Source organism: Battus philenor, unplaced genomic scaffold (assembly GCF_028537555.1).
Source record: "Battus philenor isolate CCGP_79_NKW_IND1 unplaced genomic scaffold, ilBatPhil1.0.hap1 SCAF_22, whole genome shotgun sequence".
Lineage (NCBI taxonomy): Eukaryota > Metazoa > Arthropoda > Insecta > Lepidoptera > Papilionidae > Battus > Battus philenor.
Genome location: NW_027181685.1, coordinates 8,339,589 through 8,360,692, shown reverse-complemented (window position 1 = coordinate 8,360,692; position 21,104 = coordinate 8,339,589). Strand labels below are relative to the sequence as shown.

The 21,104-nt window shown below is 31.3% G+C and overlaps 3 protein-coding genes across 3 annotated transcripts; 1 reads left to right on the top strand and 2 right to left on the bottom strand.

Annotated features, from left to right (window-relative positions):
* Positions 1-658: 658 nt before the first annotated feature.
* LOC137923606 (probable pyruvate dehydrogenase E1 component subunit alpha, mitochondrial) lies at positions 659-7,190 on the bottom strand. The gene is made up of 8 exons (XM_068766824.1): positions 7,158-7,190; positions 6,695-6,796; positions 5,530-5,701; positions 4,500-4,723; positions 3,209-3,380; positions 1,575-1,724; positions 1,266-1,441; positions 659-865 (listed from the first exon to the last, which is right to left on the bottom strand). Exons 1-8 carry the CDS (start codon positions 7,188-7,190, stop codon positions 659-661), a joined length of 1,236 nt encoding a protein of 411 aa, XP_068622925.1.
* An 829-nt stretch (positions 7,191-8,019) lies between these two features.
* LOC137923684 (AN1-type zinc finger protein 2A-like) lies at positions 8,020-13,041 on the top strand. The gene is made up of 6 exons (XM_068766921.1): positions 8,020-8,202; positions 8,365-8,407; positions 8,766-8,952; positions 10,067-10,221; positions 10,557-10,656; positions 11,962-13,041. The coding sequence occupies exons 1-6, from the start codon at positions 8,148-8,150 to the stop codon at positions 12,106-12,108; spliced, it is 687 nt and encodes a 228-aa protein (XP_068623022.1). The 5' UTR covers positions 8,020-8,147; the 3' UTR covers positions 12,109-13,041.
* Positions 13,042-15,010: 1,969 nt separating this feature from the next.
* LOC137923772 (uncharacterized) lies at positions 15,011-19,689 on the bottom strand. The gene is made up of 7 exons (XM_068767040.1): positions 19,301-19,689; positions 18,971-19,229; positions 18,340-18,667; positions 18,042-18,216; positions 17,142-17,250; positions 15,991-16,245; positions 15,011-15,476 (listed from the first exon to the last, which is right to left on the bottom strand). Exons 1-7 carry the CDS (start codon positions 19,549-19,551, stop codon positions 15,225-15,227), a joined length of 1,629 nt encoding a protein of 542 aa, XP_068623141.1. The 5' UTR covers positions 19,552-19,689; the 3' UTR covers positions 15,011-15,224.
* Positions 19,690-21,104: the final 1,415 nt, after the last annotated feature.

Genomic DNA, 21,104 nt, shown 5'->3' with positions numbered 1-21,104 from the left:
TTTGTTAATGAATTTTGCTTGCGCTTTTTAAAATTATCAACATTTTAAATATTTGTTTAAAATTTTTTATAATATTCTGTGTTGTTACAATATTTGAAAGTCTTGTGTAACTTAAAAGGCCAAAATAATAAGCGCTCACAAGTACTAGCCGCTTTTAGTAACAGTGGGTTTAGTCTATTTATTCCAATATTAACCAATTTTTGGACCTGAAGGATATTTTTTCCTTTCACAGCCACTTAGTCGCAGAGGCTAGAGTCAGTCAGTGTAACTTAATACTGACAACGCATTAACTTCACTATGGAAGTCAAGACCAAAAGCGCTCTCTGGCAACAAACTTGCTCGCATCCATACCGACTAGCCATTAAAGTTCCTTTTTTACTCACCATAGGTGATCAGATCGCAATGACAGTGCTAAACTGACATAAAAAGATAGGAACTAGTTCAGAATTTAATCTATTCTTTTCAATCACGCTTAAATTGATTCCACCCTTCTGCATGCGCACATTAAAAATAAAATAAACACATGCATTTAATGTACTTTTTATTGCAATATATTAGTAATTGCTTCCAATGTTCGACAAAATTTACACTGTAATAAAACGACATTAACAAATATAAACAAAAATGTAAATCACTTTAAACGCCTTATATACTCCATTTATTTTATTTCATAGGGAATAATATCCTTTTTACCCTTTGAAACATTGAAATGTTCTAAAGGTGTATCAGGTCGTATGCCTCGTATAAAAGGATGCAGATTTTTGCTGTAAATATCTGCAGCGAGTTCTTCTGGCCCAATCTCTATTTCTGATTTGGTTTGCTCGACGGCTTCATTTACAACAGTTCGTATGTTTTTATCAATTTTCTGTAAAAAAAATTCTGACTATTGTTAAAAGCATAAAGGATAATTGTTTAGAGATGTAAAGGCTTTAAATAGATTAATGTATAGTTCATTTGTCAACAAAAATCTTACACCTATATCCAATATCTGTATAAAGTGACCACCACTATCGATATATTAATTTGCTTTCACTATTCGAATGCGACAAACAAACAACTTCTGGCAGTACAAATTCTGCTACGTATTCTGCTAAATAGTAAACCGTATTAATTTTAATATGTAGTAATACGATTTTGAAAAAGCTTTTTCCTGTTATATTATCATTATGTAACATTTGAAACTATGAGCTATTTATTCAACCTTATCAACATTTATAGCTGATTACCCGGTATAAATACAATATTCCACGATTTTATAATATTACCTTTATTTGGTCATCTGTTACAAGTCCTTTACTAATAATTTTTTCTCTAAAATTATTTATAGGATCATGTTTATCCCTCATTTCTTTTATTTCTTCTCGAGGTCGATATGATGTACCGGGGTCTGACATCGAGTGTCCTGTGTAACGGTATGTACCCATTTCCACCATAAGGGGACCTTTGATAGAATAAAAACATGGAACATTTTAAAATTTTGGCATCCTAACATTATTGACAAAGTCTATCCTTCTCATATACATTGAATATTAATACTTGACTATTATTAAAACTTATTACAATACATTACAGACCTTTTCCATTGCTACAATGGTCAATTATAAACCGAGTAGCTTCTCTTGTTGCTAAGACATCCATTCCATCCACCCATATACCAGGAATGTAATCTCCACGCTTGTAAAACTCTGTGCTTGCCGATGACCGCTTTATACTCGTGCCCATACCTTTTATTTATTTATTTACTTTATTGGAAATAAACAGTAACAAAAGGCAATAAGAAAGTACAAAGTTAGAAACAGAGAAATATAAAATTAGTGACAATTGTTACCTTATAACTATCTCACTCAGAACATTTAATGATTTAAAGTCAAACAATGACAAAACAAAGAAAAACATTACTAAACAGGGATCAAAGATCCAGCGCATTCTGCAGATCACACCGCAATAATTACGAGTTACAGCAAGTCGTCACGTTCCAATAAGTTTTAAATTGTATTGTGTGTATTTAATAATTTCAAACGAAATTGTCTTTTAAAAGATACGAGAAAGCACGAGAATATATCAATATCAATAATATATGTATTGTTAATTATTTAATTTTAATGATCATACAAATGTATTCATGTCAAAGTTACTTTTTATTAACAGAATAAATATGTCTACAAGTTATAAACAATGTTTAGTAGACAACCGTTGTAGTAAAGAAAGGATCTCTATCCTAAATTAAATTAAAAAAACTGGTGTGTAGAGAACCATATGGCTATTCAATACGGAACGCTATTACATAATGCTTGTATCGCTAGATATATTCGATTGGTGCTGGGTGTTATTAGCCGTTCTGACTCAGGGCTTTCGGATTTCGGATTCGACCAAATAAATTTAAAAAAAAAATCGAAAAAAGCATCGCCTGACATATTGTATTGACTAATTGTTATCTACTCGGTTTTCGGAGAAAGGTGTGATCCTTTTTTCCGAAGACATTTTAGTTGAACCGATGTCGAAGTTGGGAGAGGATCGTTTTGAGTCCCCGGTGTGTGGCAGTACGTCGCACATGGACACGAGGCTAGCGCGTATGAAAACTGATTCGGTTGTCATTCGCGCGCCGTCAGACCTTAGAGGGCGGAGCTTGTAATGCCAAACTTACGTAGCTATTTAATAACTCGCGGGAAAAATTAGGATTTCCCAGCACCGCGTGACGCATGAGTTAAAGTTCTGTCTCACTTTAGCAGATACTCCATATCCTTCGTTCCTTCCTTCCATATCCTTATTGATCTAAGAAGATTATTCACTCTTTACTTGAAGTATAACTGGCGGATTAGTAGTTGCGATAAAACGTTAAGCTTTAAGTTTAGCAGCTAAAGATGGCACAATTGTTAAACCTCGAGGTTAGACTAGACCACCGGCACATCTGAGCGAAGACAATCGTTTGTTATCGTTCAATTCGCCTTCAAGAGCTTCGAGTAACGCCTGTAGTAGGAGTATATTACTCCGAAAGTGCAATAGGACGAAAAACGCCTCAAAACTATAGGAATCCTTTATGATATTATTCCTCTAGTTGTATAAATAGCTATGTTTAGGTTTATGGGTTTTGATTTATATTTATGCCAACAGGCAAAGAGCATTTGTTGGAGGTTTACTTCCTTATCTTAAATCACACAACATTTTCGCGTTCTAAATGTAACAAAATTCTGTACCTTTTTGTACTTACCGTACATATTATTTTCACAAACGAAGGCACAAGGAAGACTCCACAGTTTAGCTATATTAAAAGCCTCAAAAGCTTGTCCCTGGTTTGATGCACCATCACCGTACATTGTGAAACAAACACCCCCATCTCCGCGATATTTACTTGCAAATGAAATACCAGCACCTAATGGAATCTGAAGAAGTTTTAATTATTAATAATTTCAAACTAGATTGCTTCTTGAGCGCGCTGCTGCGCAGCATTTGTGCGCCTACTCACCTTCCAAAAATTTTCACACGTGCAAGAATCGATCATAAAATAATAACAAAACGACTTACAACACCGTGCGAGAAATATCCGTGTCTAACATTTCTCGTCTCATATTTAATCCAATCGGTCATTTTTTGTATATATCTGAAGCCTTTATAAGATCTATCGCAAAAAAATACATATACCTCCGCGTTCTGACCTCACAGACGCTGAAAAAATTCAAAGTCACAAATCTCGGCGGCTTATTGTTATAAACAAATGACGCTTAAAAAATAAAACCCAAGTTCTGCAGGCAAGTGTTAATAATGCTGTTTGTGTTTAAAATCTATGACGTCACTGTATATTATGACGCTATATTTATTTAACTGAAACGAACCTCCATCTCTACTCCTTCCGGGAGATCGATCTCGTCGATCGGTCGGAGGAAGTTGCGGGATTATATATAATAATAATTGATATTATGCAGCTACTCGATTTGTGATCAGAATTACAGATTTTCCTATTGATTCTTCTTCTGACATTTTTGCGCAAGTGGTGATGTTAAAAAAGTGGAACCAATATGTAACTATAACTGTTTATATATAGAAACTATAAATATAACAGACAGTAATTCCCAATGGGCCATTTTTAATTATATATTTTGAATTGAACATAATGGATTACATCTCTTATTGATAGACGAAAAAATCTCACGTATTGAAAAGCAACAGTCAATATATTACATTAAAAGTAAGTAATATTACAAATTCTAAAATTAAAACATTTCCTTTAATACACAGAGTGATGGGTTATAGATGTAAAAGCTTTAAAGGCGTGAATGTATAGCTCATTTGCCTGTCAATTAATATATATTAATGTATTATAATTAACGTAATTATAATATTACAAGAAAAAGCGTTATTAAAATTCGATGTCTACATATTATAATAATAATTGTTAATAAATCTGTCCCTGCAGAGTTTGTGCTGTATCTGAGTGAGCACTTTTAGGGTTTTTACACCTATAATCAATCATTCTGTATAACACCATCTAATTAAAATATTACCTGCGCCCCAACAATTGCGTTGCCTCCGTAAAAATTGTTAGCATATATATGCATTGATCCTCCTTTCCCACGCGAACGTCCGGTTCTTCTACCGGCAATTTCTGCTAGCACGCCATGTACATCGCCACTCATAAGTTGCCCCCATGCATGGCATCTGTACGAGGTCAATACAGTGTCCACTTTCCGAAACATTGAATGCATGCCCACGGCTACAGCTTCTTGACCTGATCGATTGTTAGTCAAAAGTGTTTCATTATTATTATCTATACCTCACAATTACAAAAGAAAATAACCGAGTAAGAAAAGGCAGAAAACGGATAGAGCTTCAAGTAACGTCGCTGCAACTGGTCATCGCGTTGACAAACATCGCTATAGCACGCCATACGACGAGCGACTAATGAAACCCTTTATGTTATTATTCCCTCTGGTATATGAATAGACATGTAATATTATCAATAAAATTCATTTCTTAAAATCAAGCCGTATGGACAGCCGAACAGATAGAGAACCTTTCTACTCTTAAATAGCTTTAAAATCTCTAAAGGAGGTCAAATACGTTGCAGTTTCTATCAAATTAGCATCTGCAGCCCTTTGTCTTTTGATGTACATAATTATAAATTACCCAAAACGGAAATAATGTGAGTAAATAAGTAAAGTAAAAGTATTTTTTTTTCATCATGAATAAATTTAACAAATCTAAGAATGCATGAGTTTTAAACCACTATTCCAAATAAATTGAAGTTATGACAGCTTTTATTTCATCATGAACAAATGCTGTTAAATTATCCTCTATGATTGTACATAGTAACGGCAATGCCAAATTAGATCGAAATCTGTATCTTAATATTCTCGTTCTATTACCTAGAACAAAGATTTTTGCAAAACAATGTCTATTTTAAACTATGTGTGTTGAGTCTTAGTGTAAGTTTTATCATATACGGTTAGATTAAAGTGAAAAAAACATTACATATGATCTACATAAATAAATCAAACATTATTCGTTCCCGCTTTACGATAATTATTATTTTACCTATGTACAAATGACAAAAGCCTCGAATAACTTTTTCTTTGTACATGTTACACGCTGCAGTTTCCATTTGTCGCAATATTGATAACTTTTCATAAATGTTCATTGCGTCTTCATTTGTTAAGGTGGCGGTTGTGGATGGTCCTTTATCTAATCTATGAAGTTTATATTGTCTCTGTAGAGAAAAAAGTATAATTCTCGTCAATAAAACTGAAACATGATATCTCACTCTGAGCTTTATAAGCATGGACACAGTCGCTCAACGAACTATGTAGAAACTATTCTCGAGATTTGTCTACGAGATCGAATCAGGAATGAGGAGAGTCGTAAAAGTCACACCTCGCAGCGGGCAGAATGGATACCTACTGGATCATTGAGAATCTGTAGTGGATACCACGAACCGAGAAACGCAACGCAGGACTTCCACCCACAAGGTGCACCGACTGCCTTGTTAAGGTCATAAGACGCTGTACGTAGGTCCATACCCAGCTGTGGACGTCGTTTGGCCGAAATTGTGATAATTAACATACTGGGTATGTTGAAATTATTACTTTATGACCGTCGGTGTATTAAAATCCCAAGACCAAGATTTTTTTGTTACTAACAAATGGAATTTGGCTTGTGAAAATTATAGCTTCACTTGTTTTTGGGTGGTAAGCGCTAAAAGCGCTTACGTTTGCTGTAACTAAGCACGAAGAGCTATAGCCTTTACTTATTAGTTGTTTTATCAAAATGTTTCAATAAAAAAATTAATTATAACATTACCGTGTATACCGTAAAAAAGGTACATGCATCTAAGGACGATATTGATAAAGAATATTTGAAATTTGTGTATCTAGGATATCTAGATATTCATCATACAGTTGTGAAAAAGGTTTAACAAAAGTCATGTGTCATTCCGCCCGTCTCAAAGCTATTTAGCTAGCAAAAGTATAAATATAATATTGTTAACCAAATTTATTAAAAAATTCTTTTAATTTTTCTACACGAAGTAGGCTGAGGGTATCGTTATAATATTTTTGGTATAATCATCATTATCATTTACAAAGACATAAACCTCCCCATAGATTACTAATAGGACTGATTAAATGCAACTTGCATACAATTTCTTCCGACGACTTTGACAAGCCTTTTTACAACATCAATCATCTGCGTCGTTGATACTTACCTCGATTTGAAAAGTAGCACTACAATTAGTAGCATATTTATTTTCTTGATTAAATATAATGGAAAGACTCAAATTACAGAATAATCTTGGAAAATTTCCGTTCTGAAAAATGAAATTTTCATTACACGTTATATCTTACTTCTAACAGTATGTAAATGTATATAGTAATATTAATTGGTTCAACCATTTATTAATAGAAAAAGATTAGATCCTAATACAAAAACGTTTACCGATAGTGAATTTAATGTAGGAATAATTTGCTATTGTACTTATTATATCACTAACTTCTGAGCTACAAAAATAATATACAATAATTATTATAATTAAACTAGTTCAGTTAATAATGAGTTAATGCGAAATGTCTATTCTAGTTATTTCTATCTATAATCAGGTAGGCGTTTGCAGCTTTATTTACATGCTATGGTGATAAAACTAATCTCTTTAACTGAATTAAAAGAATTACCAATAAACGTAAAGTAGGCATGAATTTAAACATATTTTAGTTAATTAAGTAATTTATTAAGTTTTACAAAAGTTACATAAATATTTAGTAGAAAGTAATCATCTCCATTATTGTAGCGGACAAAATATAAATATGACAAATGTCAAAACTGTGTGACCCTTTGCTTTCTAGATATTTGAATATATTATGTCCTATAAGCATCTCTTTGTGTAATAAAAATTATTCATCAAAATTTCTTTTATTATTACTAATACTTTGCCCTAATTCTTCGTCAGACATTAAGATACTATTTTAACCAAATTTTTGTTCATTCGTCACTATTGTATTATAGCCATAAACCATTACATTATGCAATGATTCTTATTATTAATAAAAAGACTAATATTAATAAACTGTACTAGTGTGTAAAGTTTAACAAACTAACAAAATTTCATTTAAATAATTTTTAACGGTTACGATATTAATATATCAACAGTTAAATATTTTATTTTCTATTTGATAAATAGAAAACAATACATGTCATATTTCAATATTATTATTATTTTAAAGATTTCAATGTCTTTGCCGTTTAGTGTTAAGTAAAAGTCACTGAAAGTAACTTTTTTTTAAATTCTGTTTACAAAGATACACAGTATAAAATACTTAAGTTTTTAATTTTTTAATACAATAATTAACAGCGGCCGCACTTATTAAATTATTTATTAGAATGTAATAAGTTAAATCAAATTAGATGAAAATTTAAAGTAATATACCATTACTAACTAAAATTATAACTTTTGTCGAATTTTCTAGACAAAAGTTTTCTCCGTAAATGTAATATACGTCATAACGATACGTCAAAAACTGTCGTTTCATCTTTACGTTGAATGAATGACGAATTTGATTCCATTGTACATTACTTTAGTATATAAGGACAAACCTCGAACGTTACCTAGTCAAAGACATTATTGCTTTACCTGGTAAAAGATTGATGGTTTTTGGAAGATAAAAATGGAGTTTCCTCACATTGGAAAGAATTGTTCCTACACATCTTGCAATAAATTAGGTAAGTGTGTCAAAATCCTTGCAAAACATTTTTATTTATCTTAAATAAAAGTTAGTTTCACTTAAATTATTATGCAGTTAACACCACAATAATATCTGAGTTAGGGACCAATAACTTTACCACCCCTTTTGTTTATTACTAAAGTTGTAATTTCGTATTTAGATTTCCTGCCAATGAAATGTGGTTCTTGCAAAGAAATATTTTGGTAAGTAATATTTTTTTTCTCTTGTCAACTTTTATAAAGATATTACATGAAAATTTATTCTTATAACAAAACCGTAATATAATGATTAGTCATTAAATTCAATGTAAAAGTCAAATCTTGATTTGTATGAAATTTATTTGTGAAATCTTTAAGTGGCCTTGTAATGTTTATATTCTTTCAATGTTATTTATCATAACTGTAGGTCTTCCGAAGATAATAAAATAAAACATAAATTATTAATACTCAGCTAACTGTTCTTATAAACTGTTAATTTTTATTGATTTAAGTGGAATTTGCTATCTCTTATTTACCTCAATATTTGATTTTTTTTTTATGAATGATATATATTACTTTTCAGCTCGGAACATTTTGAATATGTTAAACATGAGTGTACAGGACCAAATACCATAGATGTTCAAGTACCAGTGTGTCCACTATGTGGAGCCCCAGTACCAGGACGCAGAGGTGAGCCACCTGATGTAGCAGTTGGTGCCCATATTGATAATCAATGCACATCAGACCCAGCAAAAGAAAGAAGAAACAAGGTAACTTGATATATAAACATTGAAACAAAATCATTATTCATAGATAAATGTGAATGCACAGATTGAAGTGTGAACTATATTTAGCATGGTTAATAGTTTATTTGCTCGAACTAGTCTTATATGCATTAATTAGCAATTTCGTAATTGTGGATGTATGAATACCATGATTCAGTGGTACAAAAATATCAGTTTTTAAGAATTGGCTAATTTCATTCAGTGCTTTACCATATTATGCTCATGATGATGGTGTAGATAAAGTATTTAAACCTCAAATCTTTATCTAATGCATTTGGTACAGGACTATCCAACCACATGTGCTCAATATTCCCTGGTTTATGCAAGCATAAATCTGCAGATGGAATATTGTCACAGTCTTAGGTATATCATCTACACCAAATTGAGAGTGGTGGAGGATATCCACCATATCCTAGTGGAATATTTCCAAATGGAAGCATTGTGGAAATCCATTGATGCATGTAACTAGCTATCTGTAGGCTTAATAAACAGTATTCTGATCTTTCCTATATCAGTAATGTTACTATTTAAATTTTAAGATATTAATTAATTTATAAAATTTCCTTTATAAATATAATTTTTTGTACTTATATGCTTTGTAATGGTGCTTTGGGGGTGTCATAATAAAATTAAAACCTTCCATAATAAATAGGATTGAAAAAAACCAAGGAAATCAATTTAAATGTCTTTTGCCACTAGTAATTTTAAATAAGTGATTTGACAAAAGGTTTTAAATTAAAAATCAGTGTTGTAAAATTTTGTCTGCAGTTTATAGAATAAATGTTGACATTTTTTTAATTAATATATTAGGATTAACCAGTACCCTATCCTGTTATCTTATTTCAAGTGGTTGTTAATTTATGCGATACACACTGTACATAACTTAGGTTTATCACTATTTTTAAAAAGCAATTAGTAGATATAACAGCTGTAGCGTCAATATGTTCATTAAGATTATCAGATAAGGATAATTTAAAAGAAGATGATCCTGATATGTGTGGTAGGAGTTTGACAAACCATTCCTGTTATAAGAAACCATAATTTATATTACCTTCACCATTAATACACAATAACATAAGAATCAAAATTATTATTGCAGGTATTCACAAACAAATGTTCATACAAAGGATGTAAAACAAAGGAAATGGTGCCTTTAATATGTAATGAGTGTACCCTGAACTACTGTCTAAGACACCGACATGCCTCTGATCATGCTTGTGAAGGAAAATTAGCGGCAAAAAGAAGAAAAGCAGCGTATGTGGTTTTTCTGACATTTCAAAAAATTATGATTAATTTTTTAATGACAGTGGATACAATGATTGTGCAATCAATGACCGTTGGAGTCAAAATGTTTTCAAATTGAGACTATTAGTTCCTAAGTCCAATAACATAGTCAAGGTTGCAGGAAGTCACTGGAGGGGAGGGCAGTGCAAGGTCAATTTAAGTAACGATCTTTGGTAGAGGCCGATGCCTTTCAGAGTGCATGTAATGGCCATCATGATAATATGATGATATATAATAATTTACTGCTAATAGTGTTTGTAAATAAACTTTTAATCTGATGAACTTAATGTAGAATCTCCTTACAGTGAGGCTGCAATGGCCAGGATGAACGGTTTAAGCATAAACCAAAATGCACAACCAATACCAGTATCTTCTACAACACTCTCAGAAGTACAAGGAAACATGGTAAATTTTATTTTTATCACTAAATTATATTAAGTGACATAGATTGAAGAATTGATTTCCTAAAGTCAGTGGGTGGGGCACATTATGCAACTGTCGCCTGTTGGGGTCAAAAGGTTATCAAGTGGCTACCACGTGATGGTAGACGCTGCCTGGGTAGTCTCCCTACAAGGTGATTGATGGTTAGGGTTGCTGTGGAAAGTCGCTAGGTGTGGGTAGCGCAAAATCATTTGGGATGGTCTTAAGAGGAGGCCTAGGCCTTTCCGTGGTCGTTTAACGGCTGATACAATGATGATTCTATAAAAATTACTCTAAATATATAGATTAAAAAGATTTCATACATAAAAAAATACTAAAGAGAACCCAAATTAAGTAAGAAAAGGACCAGTATATAGCTACTTCCGCCAATGCCGCAGTAGGCGTGCAATAAAGTGCACCGCCCGCCATCCCGCTGATAAATGCGCATGCGGCAAACAATGCGAATTACACAACTACCACCGTTAAATGACTCAACACATGTTACACCCCTCCACGGGGCATCCTCAGGAGATGTTATACTGAATCTATTAGATATTTAACAAGCCTGGCCATCTTGTCGGTAGATGTTCTACGTACGCTGCACTTGCTACTCCATAGGGTGCATTCCAGAACCTCAAGGCCCCAGTGCATATATAGATGTCGTTCTTTCATTTTACATCTTAATAGTGAAGCAAAGACGAAGGACGAAGACGATGGGCACCGATTAGTGCCAAACACTGAGTGAAATCGTCATTTTGGAAATGGTTTTCCGTTATATATATATATATATTATCATTACTTTAGCTTGCATACTTGCATTGTACCATATATTAATTGACACGAAATGATGCAAACATTCTTCATTTTTAAACTTTTACACATCTTTACAATCATTCTCTGTATGGATATAAGCGATGATATTCATCTCAATGAAGGCTTAGTCACCCAAAGATCAATACTAGGACGTACACTGCGAGGTGAGGTTGAATAAGAAATGAGAACATCTGCAGAAGAATTAAGGTCACTGACATTGCTTGAAGAATTACTTGAGTTACTGTGGCTGGGGTACATGCCTCATGCGACCGACAGCCATTGCGACTTGAAAAGGTCTTGGGGAGTCCCCCCCGTGGACACGCGCAAAAGACCGGTTGGCACTTGGTCATTAGGCGTCTATTGGCCGACATGATGATGATGATAATCCTATCTAGATTATTTTTATATCATTAATTTTTTTATTTTTATTCATATAAAAAGAAAAATGTTTTAAGATGTCTATAATTTTCTTATTAGACGGAGGACGAAGCGTTAGCGCATGCACTGGCAATCTCAATGCAAGAACAAAATAGTGATCTTCAAACAAGAGATACAAATTTTGCTAGAGCTCTTTTAAGACAGCGTGTTGGTGGAGAACAGAATTCAAGGTGTTCAGTTTCTTAGCATTATCTATATACATTAAAATGATTACCTCTCGTCGGTCAGCTTAATAATTTCACAAAATTACGCATTATTAAGAGATTATAAAATTAATACTATTGTAACAGTTTATATAGGTAAATTGTATTCACGTTATACTGCAAATATTTACGTATTTTTAACATATTTTTACATATTTCACATGCTTTGTGCTGTGCTATAAAAGAATTAATAATTCTGTAATGAAAAAAAGAAATTTTTCAATTATTACAAAAACGAGCAAGGAAAATTCTGGACTGCACAAGATAGTGTGTAAGCAAAATTCAACAAGCGACCTGTGTCCACCGATGGACATCCACCTATTAAAATTACGAGCTAATTCTCCTAGTTTGAACGTTAATTTAGTAAAATAACAAAGCCATTGGGACATGCCTTCTTATTTAAAACAAAAATAACGTGATAAATAGAATCTTGTATTTTACCGTGTTATACAGTTGTTCCATAAATCAATGCTTGGTTTATTATACAAGATATCATAAATCAACGTTCAGTTTATTATACAGTATGTTCCGTAAATCGAGGATCGGATAGAGCACCTCATCATTATTTTAGATGTGAAATATCCAATGCTGGACATAAGCCTTCTTGCACAAGTGCCTAAGCCTTAATATTTAATAACTTAATACAAATTTTTGAGACATTCTGTTTGTATAGTAAAATTTATTTATTATTAAAAATAGAATTTATAGATATAAACAATGAAAACACCAATTTCATAATAGGCATTGAAACTAATTGTCAAATATGCTTTAACAATTTACTGTGCACCACACAAAAGTATTCATATTTTCAATTTGTACCAATGTAAAATTTATATCATTAAAAATCAAAATGCAGCACATATGAATGTTGAAGTTAATTATATTAAGATAGTCATTAGCATTTTCAAATATTGATCCAAAATATATCACAATGGTGCTTTTATGGTATTTCAATTGTTATAATAATGATTATCAAGAATACTTTACACACATTCCAGTTTTAATGTAATGATTGCATTGATTAATCAAAATGTTTATGTAATCTTTATTAAATATATAAAACACCAATTATTAAAAGTTGTTTAGTCATGTTTTATTTAATCTGTATGGAGTTTGTCTTTTACTAGGATAAGGGTCGGCAAATTAGTCATCTAAATATAAAACAATATTATGATTGATTTAAAACACTAAGTGATTATAGTAGACATTTTTAGGAAGTGCAATAAAGCAATTTCGTCACAGAGTAATTTATATGTCACGTTTTTCTAAATGTATATAAACCTTTTATAATACAGATTTATATAATTACATTATAAGTTATGTTTGATAAGGCCTGGCCCAATTGAAGTAGTGTGCTAGAGTCATCAGTGGCTTGTAAATACCCAAAGAACATCCTCTGTACAATTCTTTTTATCATCTAATGTGAAATGTCCTTGCAAATGCTTGAAGAGAAGGTAATGAAATCTAAATAAATGTTTGTTTTTTATTTGTAAACCTGCTGTAGACATTTTATGCCTTCTTGTGAACATCAGTTTGCCGATCCTTAGTAAAGAACATCGTTTTTGTTTTTGGACAATGTTTACATAGATCAGTTACTTCAAAAGGCTGACAATAAATGATGTCACACAGCTTGTGCGTATTCACTTATAAATATTTTAATACTATACGATTAACATCAAAATAAAAATATTTTTGAGATAAACTTTTAACAAATTCTCGTTAAAAATTGTTTTATTTTATCCTCATTGTATTTAAACATGTTACACATTTTATAAATTTCCACATAAAGCTTATAAACCCTATAACACTATAAAAATTATCATCATCAATATAGTTGATAGGGACATGAACTATAATTTTGGTACCTGTTTTAACAGAGATGTATTGGCTAAATTTATTATCGCTAAAAAGCGGCCACTTCTTTACTAGCAATCAAATAACATCAACTAACACGACAAAGATAAGGTTTTAAAATAACGTAAAAACTTTAATCAATATTAACATCTTTATTTTTAGCTTTGAAGAAATAAAAATCTTATTTTAAAGCATACGAACATCAGTCACCATTAGTATATTTGATTTTTGAATTGGAGCTCAGTTATTTTACATGAGGAAATTTTTGCTATTTAAAAATACATGTCTACAGTCAGCCTAAATGAAAATTCTACTAATCAAATTAGAATTTATGTTATTGCTCCCGGATTTTTTTCGGTACAAAAATTTATTTCGTAATAGTCAACACCCATAAAAATTTTTATATGTATACCATTTTAAAATTTAACCCATTTCCATTATTTCATTTATCTCGATGATGACGTAAAGATACATCCAAATTATGACTTCACTAGTAATTAAATTTTGTGATACTTATTCCTAATATAAACAGATTAGAACCTGAACAGTTCATATATTTTATCTGTGTACATTTTTATTATTATTTTCTCAATTAGATTTATTAGTTATTTTATTTTAAGTATCAAAAGATGTATATATATTACACCAATTTATCTTTTTGACTCTTAGTAAAATGTATTAATATACTAATGGTGTTTATCAAAAACAGTCACAGTACAATATTTAGAAATAAATTTTCAATTAGGCCTTCACCACATTCACCTTATTCTTGACATTTATAGATTAGATTAGTATATGGTGCCACCTGGCTTATAAACGCAATAAGACGATTATAAACAAAGAATTACAGAAAAGAGATTTTTTTTGTTTTTAGGTTTTAAGACCCATTTCATTGTACAAATTAATAGATACTTAACAGGACACCTATTTGCTATTTTTGGTATATTTTTAAAACATCGTGGACCCTAAATTATCTTTAAAATTTGTGCCAGAAATCTTTAAAGTTTGTAGCACTGACTTGTAAAATATTGTTTTAAAAATCACTTCACAAGTATTTTTTTATTTAAAACAGTAAAGTGAAAATAATTTACTATCTGAAATTTGCGTACCAATTAATTTGTAAGTGTTTAATTAATATAATACCTTAAAACCAGAACAAACTTAAAAATAACTAGCGACATTAGAGTTTTTAAAATTTTAACTTATTCACGTCTAGTGATGAAATATCCTTTTACAATTTTTAATTTATAAATTACTAATGAGCGCTTTGTTGTGTATGGTACGGAATTTATGATTATCGTTTAAATAACTCGTGATAAACTCTGGAGGATTCCGAGAAAAAAACAATTCCAAACTCATATATTTGGCTGCAGTCAAACGTTTTCTTTCTGCATTTGATCGACATAAGTTTTTATGCGCATGAGTCGCAAAGTTTGTCGCTGTCTTCTCAACTAAATTAGGTGTTACATGTCGCTCCGTATCATCTTCTAATGGAGGCTGAGAAGAGAAAATTGTTATATAGATAAGATAAAGGAAATAATTTAAAAAAAAAAAGTCAAAGCAGATGTCTGTCAACATAGAATGTCAAAAAAGTTACACTATTAGTTTTATCTTTACTATATTTGCATTGGATAGTTATTAAAAAAAATTGTTGAAACTTCCATTCTACGGTAACGAAATTATTTTTGAAATATTTTAATTTAGTAATCGATTAATACAAACTTAAGATTTTAGTTAATTTTTGAAAGCAGTGACGCATCCTTAGTTCGTTATTACTGTAAATGAAAAAAGTTTACTAATATGAATAACAGCAGGAGAATAGAGCTATTAGTTAAGATTAGCAATGTAGTACATAACTCTTCTCTCACAGTGGATGGATGAGCGTTTATTTATAATTCCTTTATCGCATTTTTGTCTTAAGGTCGGCAATTTTCAAAACTGTGTATCTTAAAGGGCCAATTTTTGAAAAGAAAATCTTTATAAAGAAAAAAAAAACCTGTACATGGCTTACCGAAAATCGTATCCATTGCCATATCTGAGCCCTTGATATTTCCGCAGTGGCCGAATCCTCCACATTTCCATTGTAAAAGAAGTGACCTATACCCGCCAACCAGTGGTAAATAAACAGAATTGAAACTGCTACATTATGTTTCAAACCTTGCAATGTAACTCCACCTTTAGGTATGGTCAAAAGATCGGTTGCTGTAATATTGACATCCAATTGACGTGCTATTTGATTCGGCGCCGTACCATTTTTCTTCCAAAGCTAAAATTTATACAAACACTATATATTTTTGTAGAGACATCTTTATGAGCATCCTACGTTGTTTATTATTTCGTTCAAAAAGATAACCTATTTAATGAAGTTTAACCTTTGCAATTGTATTTACTGAATTGCATATATATTATTAAGATTTACATATATGATGTTCACAAAACACTTCTGTCTACATTTAGTATATTTTTTTGTAGGTTTTATTTTTGTGACCGAAAGTCTGTTCGTTGTATTGATAGTTCAATATTTTGTCATCGCAAAGCAGCCGACATTTTAGATAAAATGCATGCGGCTTTAATCAAATAAAAAGTAGTAGCTCTTTATTTAAACGTAAAAGGTTAAATATTGAATCAGTTTACAATTTTATTATCAACACATTATATTTTATTTAAAGTCGGATGAGCCAGATTGGAGTTAATGCCAATATTTTATCACGTCTCTGACGTTACATAACAAATTTTATATTTCCATTACTCCATAAACTATATTTTATCTCTGTAGTTAAATTATTTTTGTGCTGATCCATTAGACATAGTATATTGAAACTGCAATCTATTAAATATAATAGGAAGTTGTGCGTAGTTACGCAATAAAAAACTCAATTCAAAAGATTTAACACCACAATAGCATTTTTTTCTGTCCTTTGTTATTATGAGAAGTAGAATAAAAATGTTCTGTAAAATTGTACAATAAAAACTTTTCCCATTTATTGTTATGATAGAAAAACTCTATTATGTCATCTGGAACTTTTTTAAGAAAATGTCTAGATACTTCTATCGCAACAAGAACACACTGTATTCTGTACAAATATAAATATATCTGTATGACTAAGATGTTTTGCATAAATAATTAATGTAAGAGGATTTATAAGAAAAACATGTACCTACCTCATTTACATATGGTACTAATCTTACATCATAGACCATAAATCCATCTACACCTATTTCTATTTCTTTCAATTTAGCTTCTAACACCTTGTTCAAGATAATCTTAGATCTGAAATATATTAATAATAAGATACTATGATTACTACAACATATCATGTTTTTTTAACACCATGATAAAGTCAAACGTATATAATTAAACCTATATAATTTTCTAATATATAAATATATATATAGCTAACACCATTGAAATTGCTATTAATGTATTAGGTGTCAAGGTAATTTTTGAAAATTTTCAATTCAGGCTTCGTAAGGCGTATACGACCCACACTTTAAAAATCGAAAAAAAAATCATTTAAGACACATGCTTTACACTTTTCCAATACAGCCAAAAAATTCACAGGAAAAGTTATAAATTTTAATATGCATTATCTACGCACATACATGATGTGAAGTTATCTATATTCGACCCTACAAACACATTTTTAAAGAATCCTTTGTTTTTCAATGAGAACTGCAAATGGCCTGAATGGGAAGTACAAGGGGTTTCATATACGCCCCATATAGCATGGAATATGTTAATAATTTAAATAAAACCAGGACAAAAACAAACAAAACTTGGATATTTTGATTATAATATTCCAGTTAAAGCTGATTTAATATCTAATTAAACTATTATTTTATTTATTATAATTCATTATCAGAGTTCAGGTATTCTAATACATATTCACATAAAGCTATTTTCTTGGTAAAAAATGAAGGAGATATCTTACATGAGTTCCAAAAAAAAATATTTATTAATTTGTTTAGAATTAATTAATAACTTTTAAACCGAAAAAATTTTTAGACCAATATAATATGTAATAAAGACTTAATTTAAGAATAGGTATATAATGAACATACTCTTTATCTAAATTACTGGAGCCGGGCTTCAACATGGAGGCTGCCATTCCACCCGTAGCAGGAGCCCCTCGAGCATGGCAAGTGCTTACAACTAGTTTCATGTAACTATTTAAAAAATGACGGTCCATGTTTACATATTTATTTCTATCTGGCAAAAGAAACTCCATGCGGTCACCTACAGAAGTTTTTAGATAAAATTAAAAAACATTTAGATTTCATTATAATACATTTTGTTACATTAATACATTTTGTTTTTATTAACATCATATCATATTCTATTAAACAAGGTCTAACTCACCAAACTTAGCTATAATAGAGGCACAATAATCCCAGATGCCACAATTAAGACCCAAGGAATGATCTTTTAAGGCATAAAGAATTTCTTCCAATTCAAAAGTTGATATAATGTTCTCAATTAAAACACATGCTTTTATTGTTCCTTGCGGTAAACCAAGCTCATTTTGTGACCATACAAATATTTCATTCCATAACATTGCCTCAGATGCACCTTCAAGCTTTGATAAATAAAAATATGGTCCACTGTTTGCTTCATACAACTTTTTTGCATTATGGAACATCAAAATAGCGAAATCAACTAAAGGTCCTATAGCTTCTTTGCCATTTATCTAAAAGTATATTATTTTTATTATTACAATTCAAATGGTAATCCAGGAAGTTTCCTTATTACAGTAAATTAATATAGCCTTTGTGGCAAATCTATAAATCTATAGACTATTTTAATTAATAAACTATAAAAAATCTTCTTTATGTTTCAAAATTAATGCAATGTACTGAAGAATAAACTTTTGAACCTATTTTTGCCTAAAACAAATTACCTTCTCTATATTCCACTAAAAGAGATATTACTAAGAATTTGCCAGCTGTAAAGGTATAGTCCTTGAATAAAAAAAATAAAAATTTCTACTAACCAGTATATCATGATCTATCATATTCCATGCTCTGGGTCTTAACATCAATATGGGACATGTAGTGATGCTGGGTGGTGCGCCCGGAAGTTTCCCGTTAACAATCAAGTTTATGTTATGGTAAGCAAGTAGTTGGTTTCGCCAAGTTGGGCAATGACCATCATCAAAATCAACCTGTATGCCTTGGACATCAGCATTAAGAGCCGCAACAAAATGTGCTGAATTTGACGCAGACACGTCTCCTAAGTCTAAATGACGATTTCTGTAATATCAGTGCTTTATTTTATTACTTATTTAGTCCACAGAGCTGCATTTTTAAACCATAATACGTACTGAAGACGCGACGGGAGCGGGCTTACTTTCCAAGTTTTATCATTTCTTTCAAATGAAGTTTTATAATCCAAACCATTACGATTTTGAATCTCAACATTTCTTTCGCGCCGATCTTTGTACAGTTTTTCTGTCTTAGAATCAAAGGTTTCATGCAACTTCCATATGAATTCAACTGCGCCTGGGCTAAAAACTGCCTTTTGAACTTCTACAAGCTTCGGTGGAGCCGATTGCAATAACATAACATCACTCATGTTAAATTTTAATTAAATAACAGATAAAAATTGTTTAAAAAATATTAACACTTTTAGATAACTCCTTTTTTAAAGAAACTACTTTACTTTTATGTATAGATTCTGATAACGTTAAGAATTAATGAGAAATTAAACCAATTGTACGTAATCAAGCTACTAAATTCAAACCCATAATAAATAGTGATAACTGATAACGTATGTCAATTTAAAATATAGATTGACAGCTGGTGATACAAAAAGGGCTGCCCATACCTATTCACCCAATTCCCCAGAAATCAAAGCGAAATACCCCAAATCGGAATGAAAAAAAACGCTATTCTCCTCACAGAAATAAAGAAAAAAATCATGTGATTTTTATTTGTTTTTATTAAGGCTTTTGCCATACCTTACAATTCAGAATATTTTTAGAAGGTATAAATTTGACAAAGCCACCCTGCTTTTTTTTTAAGTCACTGAACTCCCTCTCGACTGGTGCGTTAGCAAAAGGACGCACGATTAAAAACTGGATCACTATTTTCAAATTTGGAAACAAATCATGTCCAGCGTTGTTTTTAAACTATTCCCCAGTAGCATTCAGCGTCATTGTCCGCATCAAGCCCGAGCTCAGTGTAATCCAGCATAGCGTGAGCTCGCCATTCATCATTTAAATTCTGGACTTGTACGAATGTTTCCATTATAGGAAATCGCTGATGTACAGGCGTCAAAGATTTAATAGTAAATTTTTAGGCTGTGACTGATTCTAATTCAATTACACAGTAGTAATAGTGTTAGTTTCTAGACAAGGGGTTTTCCCATGTAATGGTGCAACTACTTACTATACACAAACTAGGGGTGTCCTATATTGAAAAAGTATTCGGTAGCATGCCAACTAATAATCGACAAAACAATTTATTTTCGTACGAAAAAAAGAACGGCTGAAGAATTATTTACTGGTCGTTTTGGTATAATATAAGTATAAAATTACCCTCGCTTTCCTCGCATAATACCAATTCCTAAAATCAATTCCCGATCGACTTGCCCCGCAATTCAGGGAATTCCACACATGTAAGCATCGCTGGTTATAAAGACTGATCCTTGTGTAAAAATCTTATATAAATTAAAACGGCATATCTGTCATTTTAAACATTATCAAAATTTCTTTAATATAATTAATTTGACAATGACGCAAATTTGAAACACATAAGGCCAAAAAACGATTTTTGAATATGGTTTGTATATTTCATACAAATAAAAATAAAGTAGACCTGATATCTACTAAAGCGATAACTTCTGCTATGAAGTGAGTTTTAGGTCAAATATTATTAAAAAAGTCATTATAACCTTATGAAGTATGCAATAACATGTACAGGTATTTCATTTACTATGTCCCAAAGAATGAAACACAAAATGACGGACTAAGCATAGAACCCACAGAATAGATGGCTACTGTTGCTTTAAGATTCTGGAGTAAAGTTCTAGGACTGGTAAGCGCAGCGTAGGACTTTCACCCACAAAATGGACAGACGAGGTCGGGGTGGTGTCGTTGTGGAAATTTTATATGGCCTCTGGAACAA

Bases quoted from the DNA above. Each gene is read 5' to 3' on its own strand.
- LOC137923772 (XM_068767040.1), bottom strand. From the start codon at position 19,551: ATGAGTGATGTTATGTTATTGCAATCGGCTCCACCGAAGCTTGTAGAA. The intron at 19,230-19,300 runs GTACGTATTATG...CTGATATTACAG, and splicing joins CCGCTCCCGTCGCGTCTTCA to AAATCGTCATTTAGACTTAG. The intron at 15,477-15,990 runs GTAAGCCATGTA...TTCTCTTCTCAG, and splicing joins GGCAATGGATACGATTTTCG to CCTCCATTAGAAGATGATAC.
- LOC137923606 (XM_068766824.1), bottom strand. From the start codon at position 7,190: ATGTTTAAATTCATGCCTACTTTACGTTTATTG. The intron at 5,702-6,694 runs GTAAGTATCAAC...TTTTCTCTACAG, and splicing joins GTGCTACTTTTCAAATCGAG to AGACAATATAAACTTCATAG. The intron at 866-1,265 runs GTAATATTATAA...TTTTTTTTACAG, and splicing joins TAACAGATGACCAAATAAAG to AAAATTGATAAAAACATACG.
- LOC137923684 (XM_068766921.1), top strand. From the start codon at position 8,148: ATGGAGTTTCCTCACATTGGAAAGAATTGTTCCTACACATCTTGCAAT. The intron at 8,408-8,765 runs GTAAGTAATATT...ATTACTTTTCAG, and splicing joins TCTTGCAAAGAAATATTTTG to CTCGGAACATTTTGAATATG. The intron at 8,953-10,066 runs GTAACTTGATAT...TTATTATTGCAG, and splicing joins CAAAAGAAAGAAGAAACAAG to GTATTCACAAACAAATGTTC.